At 53.0% G+C, this 21,400-nt stretch overlaps 2 protein-coding genes across 11 annotated transcripts in view; one reads left to right on the top strand and one right to left on the bottom strand.

Annotated features, from left to right (window-relative positions):
* Window positions 1-909: 909 nt before the first annotated feature.
* NQO1 (NAD(P)H quinone dehydrogenase 1) lies at window positions 910-3,012 on the top strand. 3 transcript variants are annotated; one of them, XM_077310461.1, is made up of 6 exons: window positions 910-932; window positions 1,295-1,459; window positions 1,569-1,699; window positions 1,825-1,938; window positions 2,101-2,202; window positions 2,460-3,012. In XM_077310461.1, exons 2-6 carry the CDS (start codon window positions 1,351-1,353, stop codon window positions 2,766-2,768), a joined length of 765 nt encoding a protein of 254 aa, XP_077166576.1. In that variant the 5' UTR covers window positions 910-932; window positions 1,295-1,350; the 3' UTR covers window positions 2,769-3,012. The 3 variants fall into 3 exon arrangements, with proteins under 3 accessions (XP_077166576.1, XP_077166577.1, XP_077166575.1); XM_077310460.1 differs by lacking the exon at window positions 910-932 and adding an exon at window positions 1,000-1,154; XM_077310462.1 differs by lacking the exons at window positions 910-932; window positions 1,825-1,938 and adding an exon at window positions 999-1,154.
* Window positions 3,013-5,032: 2,020 nt separating this feature from the next.
* Window positions 5,033-21,400, bottom strand: part of NFAT5 (nuclear factor of activated T cells 5) — a 44,637-nt gene continuing 28,269 nt past the window's right edge. For 7 of the 8 annotated variants that reach the window (XM_077310447.1, XM_077310453.1, XM_077310449.1 and 4 more), the window contains 8 exons: window positions 19,781-19,915; window positions 19,599-19,651; window positions 18,415-18,547; window positions 16,188-16,268; window positions 14,998-15,137; window positions 11,421-13,782; window positions 10,485-10,725; window positions 5,033-9,606 (listed from right to left, as the gene is read on the bottom strand). In XM_077310447.1, the coding sequence (XP_077166562.1) occupies window positions 10,493-10,725; window positions 11,421-13,782; window positions 14,998-15,137; window positions 16,188-16,268; window positions 18,415-18,547; window positions 19,599-19,651; window positions 19,781-19,915 (3,137 nt within the window). In that variant the 3' untranslated portion in view covers window positions 5,033-9,606; window positions 10,485-10,492. The remainder of the gene's footprint in view (window positions 9,607-10,484; window positions 10,726-11,420; window positions 13,783-14,997; window positions 15,138-16,187; window positions 16,269-18,414; window positions 18,548-19,598; window positions 19,652-19,780; window positions 19,916-21,400) is intronic. The other variant, XM_077310448.1, reaches the window with a different exon arrangement.

Below are 21,400 nucleotides of genomic sequence, written 5' to 3'. Positions count from 1 at the left end.
TTTTTGAGAGGAGACTTCAGCCTGGCCTCGGGGGGGGGGGGGTGGCTCCTGCTTTATGAAGTTCTTATCTGTTGCTTAGGCAAACCCTACTTATTTGAGTTTTTGATTGATGTGACCCAGGGAGATTATACTGTTTCAGGTACACAATTCACCTACACATATATTGCATGCAACTGCCCCTGCTGACTGCAAAAATGAGCCATTAGATTTGTCGGCTGGGCTAATCTTTCTGACTGTTCTTGGGGTCGTAACTGGCCCAGAAATACTGCTCAAGAAAGATTTAATAGTAGGAGGGACAGTTTAATGCTGGTAGGACCCACCCTGCACCCTTACCCATCAGCAGTACCCTGGAGAACTGATTGACCATTTTGAGGTCAGTGGTGGCTGAGGACAACCAAATTAAAACGAGAAACGGAGAAAGCAGCCTTATTTTCCCAGCTGACTCTCGAAACCAATGATCAGCTAGCTGTCCTAACCATACTCAATTACAAGTGAGGGTGCCAGCCAGTTGGGAAAAAAACATTTCCTATACCTAAGCCGCAGGTATTACAAACAGGGAAAGACCATTAAAGGGTAAAGAAGCTCTCTGATAAACTTTTAAAGGCAGAAATTTCTCCAGGAGTCCGGCGGCGACGGGGGTGGGCGTTATCGGCCGTCTGGGGGCAGCTGGAGTCGCTCCTGCGACTCTGGCGGGCCGGCGCCTCCCGCCTGACCTGGCCAGCGGAGGAAGGAGAAGGGAGTGGGTTTTGAGACGCCGCTTTCGTTGCCCGAAGGAGTCTCCAAGCGGCTTCCAGTCGCCTCCCTTTCCTTCCCACCAGACACCCCGGGAGGCAGGTGGGGCTGAGAGCTCGGAGAGAACCGCTTCGATCAGGGCTGCGAGGAGCGCAAGGCTTCCCAGCTGTCTACATGCCGAGGAGCAGCGGGCTGGCCAGGTCAGAGGCCGCCGCCACTCTGGGCCTCGACCCCAGGCTCCTTCCTGCCCCCGGCTCAGCCCGTCTTTCCGCCCCGACGGCCTTTGGGCTTCCCGGATCCCGCCCAGAAGGCACCCCCGGGGAGGGGGGGGGGACGGCCCCGCCCCGCCTCTCCCGCCGCCGCCGGCGCCGGGCATAAAAGGCTGGCCCCGCCGCCGCACGCCGCACGCAGCACCATGGCCGGTAAGGGCGGGGGCGGGGGTCCCGCTGGGCAGAGAAGGGCTCGCTCGGGGCAGGGCAGTGAAAGCGGGTCCCGGCCCCGATCCATGGGAGGGTGGCCCCCGCGCACCTGCTGCCCGGCTCACCCGCCCCCTCCCCGGCAGGCCGTCGGGCGCTCGTGGTGCTGGCCCACCCGGAGCGGAGCTCGTTCAACCACGCCATGAAGGAGGCGGCCGTGGAGGCGCTGCAGCGGCACGGCTGGACGGTCGCCGTGTCGGACCTCTACGCCCAGCGCTTCAACCCGGTCCTGTCCCGCGACGACGTCAGCGGTAGGCCGCCCCGTCCCCGCCGTCGGGCCGCCCGGCCTCGCCCCGTGCCCCCCCCCTCCGGCCCCCGGCCCCCGGCCCCCGCTCAGCCGCGCCTTCTGCTCGCCCGCAGGCCGCCCCAAGGACGCGGAGAAGTTCAACTACTCGGCCGAGGCCGGCCTGGCCTGGAAGGAGGGCCGCCTGAGCCGCGACATCGTGGCCGAGCAGAAGAAGCTGGAGGCGGCCGATCTGGTCATCTTCCAGGTAGGGCCCGGGGAGGGGAGGGGCGGGGCGGCTGGGAAGGGGACCAGGCCCTGCCCGGAAGGGAGCCTAACAGCCCCCGGTGTGTGTGTGTGTGTGGGGGGGGGGTGTCTCTGTTTCTCTTGCAGTTCCCCATCCAGTGGTTTGGCGTGCCGGCCATCCTGAAGGGGTGGTTTGACCGTGTGCTCACACAGGGCTTTGCCTACTCCTATGCAGGCATGTACGAGCAGGGGCCCTTCCAGGTAGGTGTGTGGGGCCCCCAGCGCTGCCTCTCTGTCTTCAGCTGCTGCCAGGAGAGCCCAAGGGGGGGGGGCTCCCTAACAGAGAGGCAAGCGCTGGGGGGCTGGAGGCTGGGGGCTGCTCTGGCCTGTGGCATCCAGCCTAACGGAGCTTGGTCCTCCCAGCACAAGAAAGCCGTGCTGTCTTTTACCACCGGCGGGATGGGCTCCATGTACACCCCCCAAGGCATCAACGGAGACATCAACATCCTCCTGTGGCCCCTCCAGGTAAGCACGCAACCCCCCCCCCATTTGGCTGCCAGTCCTGGAGCCTGATACGCCCACAGAGGAGCCTTCCTCCAGGGACAGGGGGAAGCTGGTCTCAGGAAGTGCCCCCTGCAGCCAGAGGAGGCATTTGGGGGAGGGGGAGGCAGTGCAGGGGCGGCTGTCTGTGAGCAGCGGCCTGATCCTGCTGCAGGCGTGAGGCTAAGCTCATCCCTGCTTGCCTGCCTGCCTTATGCACTGAGCCCCCTCTCTCCCTGCAGAGTGGCACCCTGCACTTCTGCGGCTTCCAGATCCTAGAGCCCCAGGTGGCCTTCAGCATCGCGCACACCCCACCAGAAGCCCGTTCCCAGATCCTAGAGGGGTGGAAGAAGAGACTGGGGGCCATCTGGGACGAAAAGCCCCTCACCTTCGCTCCTAGCAGCAGCTTCGACCTGAGCTTTCCTGGAGGGTTTGTCCTGAAGAAAGAGGTCGCAGAACAGGTGCAGAGCCAGAAATACGGGCTGACAGTGGGCCAGCACCTGGGGAAGCCGCTTCCACCCGACAACCAGGTCAAAGCCCAGAAGGAATAGCCAACACTCACACTCCGCCTTCTCTGCCCTTGGCCTGATGGTGGCACTGCCTGGGTACTGTCGAGGCTTCCCTCCATCCAAACCTATCAATCACCGCTTATCCAGGCCCACCTGGTGTCTTTGATGCAGTTATCTTTCCAGATGTTGTCTCCCTTCTGCTCTTTGAACGCTGGGTGGGGCTTCCCTTGCAGTCTGTCTGGGTACAAATCCGAGTCTCAGAATAAAGAGGAATTTTTAACCACTGCAGGCACCTGTCTTAACTGAGAACTTAAAAAAATAAGTTGGGCATGAATCCAAACCAGGAAGTTGCAGATTATGCAAGGCGGTTTGGGGCTGGCACAGTTAGCAGCTGCAAGCACTCCAGAGGCAGTAGCCCTGTGAATGACCACTGGGGCCGTCCCGCAGGCAGGCAGCCACAGTGCGTGGTAGAAGGGAGACTGGATTCAAACCACAGCCGTGGGGCCAAATTCCTGTTCATCGGATGGCATCAGGCAAGTCTCCCAAATTCAGATTTGACCCCACCCCCTAAAAAAAGCTTTCTTGTGAAGCTCGGCTGCTGGACTCATGCACCCATTATGGGGGGAGGCAGGCCTTAGGTGTTGACTGTAGCATGGACCCCCAGCTAGAAGCACTTCATGAAAGAGCAGCAGATATCTTTCTCTCTGCTGTCATGAGGAGGCACTAGCAGAATCCTCTCCTTGGTTGCGGCTGCCAGGAGCCCTCTGGCCAAGAGATCTGACAGAACTGCCCTGGAGCATCGGCCAACTGGAGGCCCTGGGATGGCTCTGCAGAGATGGGAGGTCGTGGGACCAACCCCTGCCAAGCACCAGGCCCAGCTGAGCTCCAGCCACACGGGACTCCTCACCTTCCTGGCCACACCAGACAACCACCAGCCAGGAAGATGCCCCTCCCTCCCTCCCTCCTTCCCTCCCTCCCGGGAGACTGCTGACTAGTGAGGTGGGGTGGTCAGGGGTCCGTGACCCCCCTTTGCCCAGTGCTGGATTGCTTCTGGCAGCCCATATCCTCTCCCCCGTCTCTGGCTAAAAGCTGCTACTTGCTCACAAAAAAGTCGTAGACTTTGAAATGCTTCCCTGGTGAAGTCCCAACAGATTAAAATGATTCTCCCAGGAACTGCTCAGAAAATAGAGCTTAGGGCATTTGTCCAGTGCCAAGTTAATACAGCAAACATTTGGCTTTATGTGAACAGAGGGCTGTCAGAGTAGTTTTCTGTTGCTCCAGAAGGCTGGACCAGAACAGGGTGAACTTAAGAGAGTTTTCGGCCAGAACTTCCTGCCAGAATTCTTCGCCGGTGTAACAGGCTCGCTCGGGAGATGGTCACGAAACAGCCATGCTGATTCAATGACTCACTACGAACTTAGGCAGGCTCATGAGGGAGGGCAGGAAGGGATGAGTCAAGGCCCGTCCTTACATACCCAGGGCAATACTGAGCACCACTGTGGGCCAGGAAGGGATTTTTTCTCCAGGCATCCCAGAGGATTTCTGCCTTCCTCTGGGCAGAGTGGGAGATTGCTGTGAATTCCTGCGTGATGCAGAGGGTTGGTCCCCCCCAGCTCTAGATCTGTGTGTCTAATTATGAAATATGGCTGTGCTGCTAAGAGACAAAACCAGGAGTGTCCAGGCAGAGAAGAACAATGCAGCTAGGCCCCAGCCTCAGGGTCTCCCTTCATGCATGCAGCATAGGTGCTGAAAGCCAAATGGGCAGAACACTACAAAAGGGAGAGGAAGCAACGCCAGGGCAGTCTGTATATTTGCTAGTCTGCGGAATGTTTTTGCCGTATTTAAAAAGGACTGCCTAAAAAGGAGGAGGACCCCCACCACCAACTCCTGTGCCCATGATCTGAGCAGGCCCCCATCAAATGCAAGATTGATCCAATTTAGACCCAACCTCAACTGCATTTCCAAAACTGGCAGGCTTGGGGGAGGGGGAAGTCAGCTGACCCCCACATTGTCTGTGCAGGGGCAGTCACCCACAATTGTCAGTCAAAGTGTGGCTTTATTTATCTGTTTCTAGTCAGCCTCTAGGTCAGTGGGCAGGAACTGGTTGGGCTGCACAATGGACTGAAAAGGTTCACTTCTCACACCAAGGCCTTGCAGCACATTTTCAACTCTGTGGCATTGTGAATCCTCCAGTCAAATGTCCAGTATGCCCAGTGCTCCCTACGGTCAAGCACGGGGTGGGGGAAACTTTTTGAGTACATGGATCTGAAAACATCCGAGCACAATAGCTGCTAAGCACAGCAAAATAAAAACTTTCAAAGTTTTATTCTTGACTGCAGCTGTGTACAGAAATATAGTCGCAAGTATACAAATGTTCCAATAGAAGCAAAATATTTTTTCTTAATATTCAACAAATTATCACAGGATAGCTAAAAACAAATGCAAATGAGGTCCCTCCCCCCCCCCACCCCACATAGAGGGAACTGAAAACAGGTTCTCAGTGCTCCAAGGAACTGACAGACACACGCCAGGGCCACACGAACGCACAAGGGCCCACCAGAGGCTACATTCACATTGCGGGGCACTGGGGGGAGGGGCTCATCAGCGGCTGGTCTGGGTGCTGCTTTAAGCAAGTAGGGGGGGAAGGCAGAGAAACTGCCCCAAAGCAAGGCCTGGGACAACGGGTCCATGGAGACAAGTGGAGGCGGAGTGCTCAGCCTGCACGGCGAGGTGTCAGGAGTCCGCTGCAATCTTCAGACTCCTTTGAGGAGCTAAAGGGCAGCCCAGGGGCACAGGCAGAGGCTCAACTGGGGGAGCTGGAGAAGCCTGCTGCTGAGCCAGAAGCACCAGCAGAAGGCTTTCCACCATCTAGCGGTCAGCTGTGCTCAGGATTAGCTCCTGGTGATCAGGCTGGCAGCTCTTCTGATAGTGTGTCTGAAACAGCTGTGGCTCACTGTTGCCAGTTGGGACAGAGAGAACTAGCAGCATGTAGAAGCAGCGCTGGTGTGTGGTCTCCCTGGCAATTAGCAAAACAGAGAGTGAGGCCACAGGATAACAGCTAGAATCTCTGGCACCAGGCTTATTAGGGGACCCAAGTCCTTAGGCTTCCATGGATGCAAATGTGAGCAGTGCTCTAGCCAAAACCCACTTTGCCTGACCCCTGCCTGACTGCTTGGATATCCTGATCTCAGAGGAGACCAATGACCACCCTTTTCGGAGCTCGTCTGTCTGCCTGCCTGCTCGACTCAGCCTCTGGCTTTTATCTCCAAACTCACTTAGCCCAGCCCTCAAAATATCTAGGACTTCTTGGCCACCACAGGCCTGATTCTGCCACAGTTGCTGCACCCAGATCCTGACACAGAGGCTGACCCCAGCCAGCGGCAACTCAGGCGCCCAAGGCCTGAGCTCTTGCTTTGGGGCTTGACAAAGAAATTGATGCCGGCACATGAGGAGGTGCCGGCAGCAGTGGGGAGGGAAAGAGAAGACGCAGTGGTGACTAACGTGCCCTTGGTCCGGTTACTAAGAGCCACCACGGGGGAGGCACCAGGCGTGGCAGCCGGGTACGCAGGCACTTCACTGTGGGCGCTTGACGGGAGAAATTCTGGACTACAGATGTAAAAATTCTAGCCATTTTGAATCCATTGGAGGGGGGCAGAAATCTTGGGGGAACCTGAAAAATATCAAACCTAAACAAATTTTACTGCTTTACATAAAATGCATGATTTATAAAAATTAGCTGCTTGACATATTTATGGAATTTAAGTTAATAATGCTTTAATTTCCTACAAGTAAAATTACAAAAATACCCAACACTTGAAAGATAACTGCAATCTGATGCACCCTATGCTATTTCTGCCCACGTACCTTAAGTTTTGCTAGCCAGTTAGAGAGCACTAATTTTTCAATGGCACTTTTTCATTTTTCTCCGAGGCCTGGTGCATGTGTGTCCCACTTCCCCCGATCTCTTTTTATCCCTCCAGCAAGGCAGGATGATACACTCCTTGCCACCTCCATCTGTGGGTGAACCTGTCACTGTGGTCAGAAGAAGATCAGGGCCCTTTGAGGGGCAGAAATAAATCTTGGATTTGAGCACTGTTTATGTCCCCAACATGGCCATCGGGCCTTTGAAAGGGAAAATATTTCATAGTTTTCTTACCTACTCTCAAATTTCTAATGTACATGATGTTCCCAATACTGCTTCAAATTCTGTGAGCGGCGCAGGGCTAGGCCACCCTGCTGCATCCCAAACCTCTTCCTCTCAAGAGCTGACATGAAGACCAAGCCCTCATTCCCACCACTGCTGCCCAAGGACCTGGGGTCAGACCCAAATCAGCTGGGCTTCTCTGTCCTTGGGAAAATATCCTGTGGAGGAATGAGGTGGGGTTCTGTCCCCAGGCCTCTGCAGCCCTCAACCCTGACCTCTGGCCTCTAAGACAGAAGCAGCACCACGCCAGACCAGCCACTGAGTGGGCCCCTCATTTCCAGACAGACTTTGGGGAACCAATCATGTTGCACATTTAAATATTGACCTAAAATGGACCAAGTAAAATTAGAGTCAAACAAAACAGAATGAAAAAACACTCCCCAAACAAACAAAAGAGGACTGTCTCCTTCTCGCACTGAGCAGCAGAAACCCTTCTTGAACATGGGGTGTGCGTGCATGCATGGAGCGGGGGATTGGGGCCATTTGGGGAGAAGCGGTGAGGCAGTCCCGGACAGGAAACTCCGTCTGAAAAAGAATTGGTCCCTGGCGACTTAGCCCTGACCCAACAGCTTCAGCACCTGGCCACGCCCACCACAAAAGGGGCAGGGGCAACGCACAGCAGCACACAGGGCAAGTCCCAGGTCTGGCCCCAGCAGTGGGGTTTCTGTGCCCATTGGAGGCCAGCCATGAGCTGCTCCTTCTACTTTTCCCCACCTGGGAAGGCTTGGCAACCTCATCTCAGCAGGAAAATACAGACTGCAAGAGAAGGAGGCTCCCACATCTGCGAGAGGCAAAACGGTCCATCCTTAGTGTTACTGTAACTTAAGTAGCTAGCAATAATGTTAGATATGAACAGGGAGTAAAAACTAAGTGAACCCCCCCCCCCAAGAGCACAAGATGTCAACCCTGCAGAGGAGTTTCTCCAACAGCCCAGTTGAGCCCAGTTGCCTGATGGAATGGCCAGAGATGAATAAGTGACATCTGCTGCAAGAAACAAGAACTTAAATACAACACAAAGACTTAAAAACTCTCTTCCCCTGCCCTCCCCCCCTCCTCCCAGAACAAGATGCCGTGGTGTGGGAGAACGGATGATAAAACTCACACATTTACCACAAAAATCTGTGGCAAAAAGAATATATGTGTGTGACTATATATATATATATATAATATTTTATATTCATGCCAATGTACTCACTCAGTACAAATAGCAAAATAGTTTACCATTTCCTAAATACAAAATAGAGCTTTCCAAAAAAATGAAACACACATTAGATATAAACCATCCAAAACTTGAACGATTGAAAACTGTATTCAAAATTAAATGACCCAGAGTAGGTCTCTTTCTGAAAAGTTCCCTTCATATCGGCAAAACAGCCTGTACTACTGAAAACTGAGGCCTCTCAAGGAGAGACAGATGGACAGACAGACACGGACAGACGGCAGAGGCCAGAGACAGATGGTGAAAACAAAAAAACCAAGCCTGATTCAACACACCTGAAGGCAGCACACGAGTCAGAAAACACTTACCAGGGCAGCCTATCAGGGAAGGTATAGGCTGAACTCTTCTCTATACCCAAGGAACAAAAAGAAAACTCAAGGTGATTAATAAAAACCCCAACACCCCCGCCACCAGCAACAGCCACACACAAAAGGGCATTTGGTAACAGAGGCCACAAACAGCGGCTGGCGGGGGTGAGCGGAGGGAGAGACATTGAAGCCCAAGAAGGAGGCTGGGGCAAGGGCTCTGGAAACAAGATGGGCAGTGCCCAAAAGGGTCTGCTTCTCAGGCTGAACTGGACACAGACTGGACTGGCATCTCCTGCCTCCTGCTGGGGCCCACGCCAGCACCAAATGGAAAAGGGATTAGGAAGCAGAAGCCAGCTTGCCCAGAACTCCCTAGGCCAAGGTAGCTACTTCAGCCTTCTGTCCCACAGCAGTGGGTGTGTGCTGCGCTTCTACACGGCAGCATATTCAGCAGGAAAAGTACAGAACAGTAACTGTTGGGAAGGAAACTCTGCTAACATCTGAATTTAGGCTGTCAGGTGGACACACCTCAGCAAACTGTCCCCTGGCCATGGCCCCTCAAAAGCATGAGGCTTGATGATCACCTTCTGGGTAGCACAATTCCACCCTTCCAACTTGTGTGCAAGCCCTCAGAAGAGGCTCGGAAACCAGCCAGGGGAGGCTGCCCCCACACCAGCAGCAACTTTGCAACAAGGACAGATAGGACTGAACACTCCTCTGGTTTCGTCTGGTCCAGAGGAAGCTATTTCAACTGCAAACTAAGTGACTAGTCCTCAGAGATGCCCAGATCAGGCTCTGGAGTGACAGAAAGAGACACAGCACCCGTCCCCAGGAGCGCCAGGGGCTGTGAAGAAAGGAAGGGAAGGGCGGACCGGAGTGCACTTCCCTTGCCCAGCAGCAGTGGCAACTGAACAGTTGTGCTCTGCGTCCTCCCAGTGGGGCTGATGTCCAGGCCTGGGCATGGCAAAGCAGAGCTCTTCAGCTTCCCTCCAAGATTCCAGCCCAGCGGCTGAACGTTGGGAGCACTTGCAAAAAAGCTACATTTGGCCCAGATGATCCTTTGAGAGGGGTAATGTTACTCCAAACATCCAATATTCCCAAATCACAAGAGCTGAAGGAATTTTCAAAGTCTCCTTTTCCATCAGGGCATTTCTGAAATTATAAGTGGGAGTGTGAGGGTGAGAAAGGGCACAGATCAGAGAGTTTAAACACTTCTGCATCTTGGTGGCTGCTAGCACTGGCTCTCCACCCCCCTCCATGCTGAAGACTGATCACGCTCACACTGGACAAAGAAAAGACTTGATCTCTATACCCTGCTTTTCACACTCAAAGCAGCTTCTAATCACCTTCCCTTCCTCTCCCTACAATACATTCCCTGTGAGGGAGGCTGAGAGAGCTCAGACAGGGCTGCTTGGTCAGAACAGCTTTATCAGGGCTGTGATGAGCCCAAGGAGGAGCAGGGAATCAAACCTGGTTCACCAGATAAGACGCCACTGCTCTTAACCAATACACCCTGCCAGCTACTTCATCTCTGTATTTTGCATTCATTTCCATGCTGCACTTTTGTTTTCAGAATCAGTGCCTTGATTCATCCCCCCTTCTCCTTCTGCTTGCTCCCCCCCCCCAAAAAAAAATAATTTGATATGACCCTGGAACAATTGTAGGCCAAGTGCCTTTGGACACTGTGGACAAGAAGGTATGCCGCTGAAAGTGAACAAACTTAATGCAAATGAACAACTGAAATGAAACTCGAACAAGACCGGAGTGAGGCTGGTTGGGAAGGCCGAAATCTTGAAGGATACGTGTTGCTTTTCCCACTTGTGACGGGGTTCGGCTGGCCCAAGGGTGGCCAATAGTCATGGCAAACCGAGAAAGACTCCACGGAGCTCTATTGGGAGCCAGCAGAACAGGGCAAGGCTGAGGGCCAACCAAGATCACGCTCGGTCCTCGGGACAACGACGACGGCTTCACCTGGGTAAAATGAGAATCATTCTGACCCGGACAGAGCCTTGCTGACACCTCCAACTTACCGAGCCCACTAGAAGGAGCCAGCCATATTACTGTTCCCCTGGTTCTGAAGAGACACAAGCAGGTCATCGATCTTCTTCATGTTCTGATTGGTGGTCATAGCAGGAGGCAGCTGGGTGCTCTCCGACATTTGCTGAGAGAGGAGGGTGGTGACTGACGGCTGAGCCTCACCTTGTGGCTGACTGATAGCGAGCATCTGATCTGACATGCTGGCTGGTCCAGATGTTAAAAGCTGCCCACAGCCTGTCAAGAAAGGCAAGTAGAAGCACCTGGTCACGGAGCCCGTCTCTCAGGCAAGGCCAGCAGCCCCTCTGAAGTGTGTGCCCCACCCAACCCAACAGCCCTCGCTCCCCCAGGCACGGGCAGTCAGGATACCGCGGGAAGAGGGGCATAATAGCCCAGAAGCCCCCACTTCTGCCTGCCTCAAGGAGCCTTCCTCACCACACCTGCATCCAAGGAACGCTACAAAAGCTACAGCAGTCTTGCTCCAGGACACTGGCAGAGAGAGAGGGGTCGAGGCCTGGCTGCCCGCGGCCACCTGAAGGCTTCCACTCCTTTTCTACTGTCCTCAAACCGAGACTAGTACATTGGCCAAAACGGCTGTCACCTCAAGGGTTAGGCCCTTGGACCCCCCCCCACACACACACACACAAAGCTGCCTTGTACCCAATCAGACCCTGTCCCCCCAAGTTCCTGGAGGCCTTACATGAAAGACCTCCGCTACCGCCCGGGAGATGCTGGCGACTGCACCGGGGACCTCTTGCATGCTAAGCAAATGGTCTAGCACTGAGCCACGCAGGCACCACACTGGAAGCATGGAAGCAAAGGTCTGGTACATTTTACTACTTGGTGTTCCCTGACATGGCGTGTCCTGATGTGACTGTGTCTTTGAGGAGGCAAAGAGAAAACAAACCTGGTTCCAGGCCCTTCATACTTACTGTCTTGGATGCCGAAGAGGAATATCCCAGAGGTCTGCTGAGGTGAAGCTGAGGAGTTCTGCAGCTGGTTCAGGGCACTGCTGTGGGTGTTGCAGAACAGAGCTGCCTGCTGTTGCTGCTGTTGCTGCTGCTGCTGCTGCTGCTGCTGTTGTTGTTGTTGGGGGGATGATGACGTGTTCTGGATGCTGGCCATGCTGCCCTGGGCAGAGTAGAGGGAGGGCTGCTGCAGCTCCTGCTGGCTGATGCTGTTCTGCAAGGCAGACATGGAAGTGGAAGAGATGAAGAGGGTGACCGGCCGCTCCTGAGAGCCAGCGGAGCCTGGGACCAGCTGCATCTGGGAAGAGTTGTGGAACAAGGTGGGCTGCTGGGGTTCCGCTTGGGCAGAGCCTGGGCTCTGGCTCTGGAACTGCATGGGCTGCTGCTCCTGATTCAGGCTAGCTGGGGGGTGAAAGAGAGACTGGCTCTGTTGCTGCTCCTGGCTGGTCATCGAGCTGGGACTGGCGCTGAACATCAGGTTGGGCTCCTGAGAGGTCATTGGGCCCAGGGAACTCGGACTGCTGAACCGCATATTTTGCTGCTGCTGCTGCTGCTGCTGCTGCTCTTGAGATGGGGCACCATTTTGAAGAGACACGAGTGAGTGTGAGGATTGGAACATGCCTCCCTGCTGGCTTGAGGGCACCCCAGAGGAAGGAAGGGAGCCAAGGGATACCTGGGGCTGGAACATGCCCTGCTGTGGATTCTGGGGCTGCTCTTGAGAAAGCAGCGAGCCCTGGAGGTGCGTCAGCTGAGCCTGCTGCTGCTGGAACGACTGCTGCTGCTCAGCATTGGCAGATGCCTGCAGGGAAGAAAGGGAGCTCGGGGTGGCGAAGAATGGCATCTGCTCCTCCTGTGTGACGGAGCCGCCCATTGAACTCTGGGAGAGGAACATGCTGCTCGGCTGCTGGTCTTGCACAACTGAACTGCTCTGCAGGACCCCCATGCTGCTCTGGGAGTGGAACATGGGAGGCTGCAACTGCTCCGAGGAAGAGGAAGCGTTCTGGCTGTGGAAGAGCGAGCTCGGGGTTTCCTGCGAGATGCTCTGGACATCTCCCATCGGGCCTGGAGAGTGGAAGAGCTGGGCCTGGGAGTGGGGAGCCTGCTGCAGAAAGCTCCCGGCCTGCAGAGACATCATGTCTCCACTCGGCTGGAACAGGCCTCCCCCCGGCGGCTGTGTCCCACTGCCCGGGACGGCCATCAGGCCCTCGGAAGAGGAGAACAGGCTGACTTGAGGCTGACTCTCCCCGCTGTGCTGCATCTGGACCATGGCCTGAAAGACGGTGCTCTGCATCTGCTTGGCCTGGCCTGAGGCCTCTTCATTCTCCGCAGAGCCAGAAGACTGAAACAGAGGGGCGCCGCTAGTCGAGACCTGCTGCTGGGGCGGGGTAGCGGCTTCGCTGCCAGACACACTGGTTGGAGAGAACAGCTCGCACTGCATCTGCATGTCTTCAGAGGCCATCAGGCGGGAAGCCTGCTGATACACGGGAGGCTGTGGGAGGTTTCCGCTTCCTGACGAGGCAGCGGAGGAAGAGAACAAGTCCGGCTGCATGTCCAGCACCATGGCTGCAGATGTCTCCATGGCCCGCTGCCGGCTGGCCAAAGCGCTCCTCTCCGGCTGCTGACAGGCACCCTCGGCTCTTGAGCAGGCCGCCTCTGCGGAGGGGAACATCCCCGTGGTGACATGGTTCTGGATTTGGCTCACCTGCTGGAACATCTCTGCATTCAGCTGCTCTTGGACGTCCTCGTTGTCTGAGCCAGAAAACAGAACTGAGGACAGCTGCTGCTGAGCCTCGAGCACTTGCTGGACCAAGTCGATGCTACCACTGCCGCCGCCGCCGCCGCTGCCACCCCCCGTGCCGGCGGTGCTGGGCTGGAAGTTCCCCGCCTGCAGCTGCTGGATGGTGCTTTGCAGCTGACTCACCCCGTTTGCGGAGGAGAACATGTTTGATGAGATCTGCTGCTGTAGTGCTTGGGCCGACTCCTGCAGGGGAGGCTGCTGCTGTGAGGCCTCGGTCAACTGGGACAGAGCGATCCCTGCAGGGTCTGGCGGGGCCTCTCGTGAGGAGAACGGAGCCGCCTGCTGCAACAAGGTGTCGGCATTCTGCAGCTGGCCAGGAGCCGAGGCTGCTGGGAAGCCACCAGGCTGGGCGAGGTCCTGTGCTTGGAGGCTCGGCATCCCCTCTGGAGCATACACTGGGGGTTGCAGCTGCTGTTTTTCACTCTCCGAAGCTAAATGGGCAGCCGAGGAGGAGAAAGGGCCATTTCCCAGCACGGTGGGCAGGCTGCTCTCCAGGGCGGCTGAAGGTGGCCCAACTACGCTGCCTGCCTGAAGTGGGAAACAAACACAATAGTATGTTTTAAGAGTGCCTCAGATTTAGAATCTTTCTGGCACCAGGGTCAAACATGCGAAAGGCTATTCCTTATTTGCTTTAAGTGATGGAACAGCAGGTATTTATGCCACCAGGCACCTGAACACAGCCCACCTGTGAAACTTTTCTTGTGAAAAGGCCACTCCCTTTCACATGCTGCTGCCTGGATCCAATTCAGGAAGAAGTCTGAACAAGTATCTAGTTGGGCGTGGGTCTAAAGTCCAGTGTGACCAACCAACGGAAAAGCAGCCTAACCGGATCAGGCCAGAGGTGTGTCTAGTCTAGCATCCTGACCCACACAACAGCCAAACTGGAATTCCTGCAGGGTCAACAACTGCCGCCTCCTGGGACTGGGATTCCCGAAGCTGCCTGGATGGCCTAGTCCTCTTCAGTCACCAGGGCTAGTAGCCCCTGAGGGGTCCCTCCTCAAGGAATCGGTCTAACTTCCACGTCCATAGATGCTCATGGCAATCGCTAAGTCCACTGGCCGTGATTTCAACAGCTGAGTGACCCACTAGGGAAAGATTCTTTGTTTTCTTACCAAGTTCCAGTAATATAATCTCTCCATGAGCAGACCTGACAGTGGTACAATGCTTTGGAGGTAATTTGCTGATAGTGATGCCATAAGTCAAAAACAGCCTCACAGCACCAAACATACACAACCTGCGTAACTGCACAGATCTCCATCTCCCACCCCCTTCTTTCTTGTCTTTTCCCCTACCTGCAAAGTCCCAGACTCTTCAACCTTTCCTCAAAGGGAAGGTGCTCCAACCCCTCCCCCCGTCTTTTTACTTTTTCCAGCTTGGCTCACTGCTGATTCCAGATCATTTTATTAACAGATTAAACTGTCCCACCACTGACCCTGGGGAACCTCCCCTCTGTTGGGAGAAGTGCTTCCTGTTGCTTAAAGAGGACACAGCTGCTAAGCTGACTCTGATATGCCTGGTGAGACACCCAGTCAAAAGCTTTTTGAATGTTATTAATAACAATAACAACAATCCCTGGTCAGTTTCCTGCCCCCAATGGATTGGAAAAAATGCTTGTTTGTCTCCTCAGATTTCCTTTTTGCTTCTGTGTGCTTCATATGTACCTGTTGCTGGTCATGTTGTACATAATGAAGCATGAATGTCTGCGAATGCAGAAGCAGCCTCAGGGTTCGCCCCACTTATTACCTGAAATACCGGAGGAGACGGTTTCTCAGCTGCCAGTTCCATTGGAGCAGCCTCTTCACTCTTGACCCCACTGTGCACTGGAGCTATCAGTGCACTGGAAAGTATGTTGACTTTCTCCAGGTTGCAGCCACTGGGGTTCACTGCAGGTAAAAAACAAACAAATCAGAGGAGCTGCCACAAGCAAATGGGTAACGTCAGGATGGAAATGCTGGTTGTGTGGCAGGGGTGAAAAGGTCAAGTCCCATCCGAGGGACAGAAAACAGAACAGCGAACAGGCTGATAGCAGGGACTCACTTGGGATACTGCATTACGTTCTGGCTGCTGCGTTTTGGAAAAGATATTGCAGAGCCAGAATAAGTGTGGTAAAGGCAACCAAGACAATCAAGGGGCTGAAGCACCTTTCCCAGGGGTGGTCAAACTGCGGCCCTCCAGATGTCCATGGGCTACAATTCCCATGAGCCCCTGCCAGCATTTGTAGCCCATGGACATCTGGAGGGCTGCAGTTTGACTACCCCTGACCCTTCCTATGAGGTTGGGCTAGAGATGCTGGGTCTTTAAAGCTCAGCAGAGGGAAAGCAACACGACAAAGGTTTATAAAACTATGCATGGGGTACAGAATGTGGAGAGGTTTTTCTTTTACATCACCTAATGCCTGATCTTCTGATCTGGGGATTGGACCAGGGACCATCTGCATGCAGAGACTTTTCCCTTCCCCCATCACAGAACTCTTGAGCATCCAATGAAGCTGATGGGCAACCAAATTCAGGACAGCCAAAAAGGAATTACTCCATGAGCATTAACCTCTAGATTGACTGCCAGCAAGGGCCGCATGCATGGATCCCTTTAAAGGAAAGTTGGCCTGATTAATGGACGCCAGTCATAGTGACTGAAGGGAACCTGCATAGTCAAACCCCTCAGCATCACTGCCAGCACCAGGGCATTGCCTTGGCCTCTGTGCCTTGACTGTTGGCAACTGTGTAGGACAGGATGGATCCTTGGTCTCCTCTAGCCTGGCACCTTTGATGTTCTGAGGAACCAAAGCCGGAGTCACTCTGGTTTCATCGTGGTGGACAGAGTGTTTAAAGATCAAATGGAAATAAGGGCCTGCGTTGGGAGTGGGATGAAAACTTCCCTAGAGCCTGCAGAAAGTTCAAACGTGATTAGGAACCCATTTGCTACAAATCAGATACCTGTGACAGCTTCATCAAAAGAGCAGGGCTGGGCTGGGCTGGCTGTCTCCTGCTTAATGTTAACATTCAGAGTACCAGCTGCTGAGGCAAGAAAAGACATCACTGACTTTCAAAAGAGATATAAAAACAAGGTTTCAAAGACAAGGTGAAAAGGCATATTAAAAAAAAAAAACTTTATCTATCCTCCACCCCTTTAGTCCAACCAAGATCAACCTTCTCTGAAGCCGGCTTGCTCCTGTGCTATCCCTCCTACTCCCTCCCATCTTGTTTAGAATAAAATTTACTGATCATATTGAGCAAACTCATGGGTCTATGATTAGTTCAGCAGTGGAAGAGGCTGCCTAAGGAGGTGGTGAGCTCCCCCTCACTGGCAGTCTTCAAGCAAAGGTTGGATACACACTTTTCTTGGATGCTTTAGGATGCTTAGGGCTGATCCTGCGTTGAGCAGGGGGTTGGACTAGATGGCCTGCATGGCCCCTTCCAACTCTATGATTCTATGGACTAGATGGCCTGTATGGCCCCTTCCAGCTCTATGATTCTGTGATTCTATGATAAGCAAGATCCTCTCTGTTCCCTTTCCTATATACAGGAACAACCATTGCAAGCCCCCAGCCCTCCAGTATTCTTCCTGCTCTATCGATGGCCGTAAATAAGGAAGTGAGGACTGGAATCCACCCATCAACATTCGTTCGCATCAAGTCTGCCGAGATTTGGCCGGGCCCAGGCCTCATAATTGCAAAGTCTGAATGAGCTTCTTGATTTCTTGAGGCTCCGCTGGGGGACAAGTAGGTAAACTATAGCAAGGTCTTCTAAAGCGATTTCTTCCGAGTCTCAATAGAGCTGCTTAAAATAATTACCCCAGATTTCTGGGAGAATAATACTGCTACATGTTGAGGGTGATTTGAGAGGGGAGTTAAAAACAAGGATTTTTCTCTTTAACTGTTAAGCTAAGCTGTTCCCGTGTTAAAGTTATTTCTTCTTCCATTAAATAAGTTATTTCTTCTTCCATTAAATATGAGATCTGCATTGCTTTGTAAGGCTTTTGATTTCATTTAAGGTAGCTTCTTCATTACACCTATATCTGCTACAAATAGTATTTAGAGCCCTTTCCATGACTATTTATTTATTTATTTATTACTTTATTGCTATACAGTCCTCCCCTGAGGCTCAGGGCAGTTTACATAAAATGTAGGGATATTACAGAGTAAATTCATGACATCAGAACAATATCAATGGACACCAGGACTGAAGGCAACAAAAACCACAGCATTTCATAATAACAACATTAACCACATTAACATCTAACCCTGATCCCACAGGTGGTCGATATATGAGGAATTGAATGCACTGGGCTCTGGGGAAGCAGGTGTGAATTTCCACTGATTTCCGCCTCCCACTGCAAACCTCCAGCTCCCCCCTCATGCTGGTTCCCCATCCCTGGGAACATCATTTCTGGTGCTATTTGGGCCTGCTGTTTTACACTCATTATCAAACCATGGTTTTACATGATTTTTATTTAAACTATTTTGTTTAAAGTAGGATTTACCCATAACCCCTCTTCTCCCACCCCTCTGAGGGGGGAAAACTCATAAGAAGCACTTGCAAAGAGTAAGGAAAAGCCATGGCCGGCTCTGGCTTTGACAGACGGCCTCAGCCTCTTTCCCCCAAGCACCTCCCAGCAGGGGAAAGGGGCAAAGGAGGTGCTGCCAGTGCAGCTGCTGCTTGGGTCTCCACCAGTTTATCCCAGAGAAGCTTTAGATGGAAAGTTTTCTCCCTCTCCCATAATACTAGAACCTGGGAACATCTACAGAAGCTGAAGGTTGGGGGAATCAGACAGAGGGAAGTACGTCTTCACTGAGTGGACAGGGAATCTGTGGAAATCGCTGCCACAGACTGTAGGGCTGGCCACCAGCTTGGAAAGCTTTAAAAGTGGAACAGGCAAATTTATGGAGGACGGGGCGATCGATGGCTGCTAGCCAGGATGGAGATCTACTTCCCTCACTACCCGAGGGAGCAGGGCTCTTTGCATCAGTTGCTGGGAAACAGGGCTGGGAGGACCCTGCTGTAGCCAGCCTGTTTGTGGCCTTCCTATTGGCAAACAGTTGGCAACTGTGTAAGTAGAAATTGGGACTAGACAGGCATAGCACCTATGCTCTTAAAGGGAAGGAAAGTTGTCCAGCAATACTGTGCCAAGTCCCCCTTTGCTATGCCAGTCTGTTTTCCATACCTGTGTCTGGAGTGTATGTAAATGGCTGTATGTCATGAGATCTCCCAGCGTTGGTCACCACATAGATGCCCACGGAGACAGGGGCAGTTATTTGCTGGTCATGATACGGTGGCACCTTCACAATTACATGATTCTGTATCAACAGAGAGAGTCTCATTAAAACAAACCTAAAGAGTCTTACAACTGCAACACCAAGAGTGAGAACACTACTGCAAGATCTGTCCAGACAAGGTAGAAGAAACACACACAAGAATCGCGCTGCAGTGGGGCTTGTGCCTCTGTTAAAACATCTGTTTGACTCAGACTTAAGATGGCTTGTGACATTTGCCCCAGATAAGACCTGGCTCTCTGGAGCAGCATCTGTTTCACCTGCCTTTTCTCTCCCTGTCTTCCTGCAGGGCACGTGCACACCCAAGACATCTAATGCTGAGCAGGGACTAGCATGTTGGACTAGAAGTGGGGAGGCCCAAGTGTGAATCCCAACTCTGCTATGGAAGCTTGCCCGATCACCTTTGGCCAGCCACACACATGAGCCTACCTCAGAGGGTTGTTGTGAGGATAAAACAGAGGAGAGGAGAATGATGAAAATGGCTTTGGATCCCCCTTGGGAAGAAAGGTGGGATATAATTGAAATATACAGATGGCCAACAAACATCAACACTGTGATTCTCTCCCTCCCTCCTCACTGCTGGGACAACTTATTCATCTCCTCCCAAGAAGCCTCTTATCAAGAGACTGGCCCAAGATTTGAGGCAAGCAGAGGGAACAGTGGGAGAAGGCAAGCAGGCAGTTAAGGGAGGGGGAGGAAAGCAAGGTCTTGATGCCAGATTTGGCTGGTACACTGAGCTGTGCTGAAGAAGCCAAAGGGCAGCAAACAGACTAGCCACTCCTCCAGGAGCCATGTCTAGAGAGAACCATGAATCCCAGAACCAGCATCCAGCACCAGCACAAGGGGCTCAGCAGTGGAAGAAGAGTCTGGCAGCAGGGGAGGCAGTCCCGGAAAAACAAACAGCTACACGAAGCGAGCTTTAGCGATAAACAGATCTTTTATCTCCAACCACACCAATATGGGGACTTTCTGAGAGCCTTCCAGACATATGATCACAGGATTATTTTAATCCATTTTCAAAGAATACACCGGGACCAAATCAGAATTCTATCCCAAGAGCACTAAAAGTAAATACCTGATGGAATAGCTCCATGTCAATTTCTGCTTCTGCTTTCCAAGAATTCTCATCTGTTTGGAAGGAAAGTGCAAACGCAAGGCTTATTTGCATCCTGCTCAGGCCCAGCAGATTGCCTGGCTGCCCACGAGCACCACTATGTCCCTCTTACCCCCACCTCATGCTCCATCTCGGGCACTCACCAGACACATTCTCCTGGAAGATCACTTTAGTTCCCTTCAGAAAGTTCTTGCCGATCAGGAAGACTTCCTCCTCCCCCTTCACAGAGCAACTGTGCAGGCTTTTCTTTAGGATCTCGGGCACACCTGCTGGCTGAGCTGTGAGGTGCAAAGAGAGGTCCTTCCATTCAAATCAGGCGAGCATGGAAACACTCCCACATTTCTCAAAATGGAAAAGGCATGCAGCTGCTCAGCACTGCACATGGAGAAGCAATGCCCTGCTCGAGTGAGAGGCTTTCCGGGTCCAAAGGCCCTGTTTCCCTGATGACAACTCCTCCAGGCAGCTGCCACAGAGCGTGCCAGAAGCCCCACAATGGCAGCCTGCACCATTAAACCCCACGAGGCAAGCGCAAGGGCACAGGATCTCAGCTCTGGGAACCATCCAGGAAAACACTTCAGAAACCAAGCCACACAGGAGGCCTTCACCAGGCCCATCGGTCGAGGGCCCTCGTCCTCCCGTGGAAATTGTGATTGGGCAACTGCATGGGGGTCAATTATTTTGCCCAGAAGCAACTAGTGCCCATTGAATTACTTGGCCTCAAACAGCTAATAAATGCTTCTCTCTGTAAAAACTGCCTACAGCACAGTTCGCTTCTGCAGAAGAACTGTAGCCACTACATCCTCCTGCTGCCCCTGCCTTGTCCTCTCCTGCAGCAACTCCAGCTGTCCAGGGAGCTGAGGCCCTTCCCGCACAGACACTGTCCGGCCCTGCTGTAAGCCTTCTCAGGAACCAGAGCCAGACCATTCTGCCAGGGGCCACAAGGAGAATGCTTCCAATAGAAGGAGGTCCCTGGGCCCGCTTTTCAGCAGCTATTGGTGACTCCTCTGGCTGAGGGCTTTGCTGCTAGAGATGGCAGGCTGCCACCCACACAGAATTGCTGGGAAACAGGCCTCAGCGAACCCAGCAGTGCTGCCTCTGAGTAGACACATACAGCATGGCAGCTTGAATTATCTGCTAGTTTCTACCAGGGCTTGCCTGACTGTACATCGATCCAAGTGGTTGCTGGGGGCTGCCAACGTTTCTAGGAGCATCACTGAGCCAATGTGCACTCCTCTAAGGTGGCGCACCAAAACCTCCAGTGCATAAGAAGAACATTGTGGCAGGCAGGATCCCACATTTTAACACAATCAGACATGTTAGGATATTTCTCTCTAGAGAAAATTACAGGGTAGTTTAAACACGTATCAGAACATAAGCTGTTTCTAAATTAACAAACTGTTATTAAAGCTCTGTTAACCCATCTATGTTGTCCATAGTCCTGAAACAAACCAGTGGGAGATACAAAGATACATGGTCACCTTCAGGGGCCCTGCTTCAGGTGCCCCCACCTTCTGAGGTTAGGTGGGTCACAATCTTGAAAAGGGTCTTCTCTGTCATAGTACTGAAGTTCTGAGAATCTCCTGACAGGAAGATTTACATGTCCCCAACTTCTGATGCCTTCCACCAGCAGAGGAAGGTTTTTGGTTTGTTTCGTTTGCCATTCTTTGACCCCTCCTTCCTCACAAAACTTTAATGGTTTTAGTGATATGTATTAGGGAGGGGAACGAATTTCCCTGGTTTTAAAATATAGTTTTATCATACAT

Source organism: Paroedura picta, chromosome 14 (assembly GCF_049243985.1).
Source record: "Paroedura picta isolate Pp20150507F chromosome 14, Ppicta_v3.0, whole genome shotgun sequence".
NCBI classification, from domain to species: Eukaryota; Metazoa; Chordata; class Lepidosauria; order Squamata; family Gekkonidae; genus Paroedura; species Paroedura picta.
Note: the sequence above shows the minus strand (reverse complement) of the source record. Positions and strands in the feature narration are given on the sequence as shown.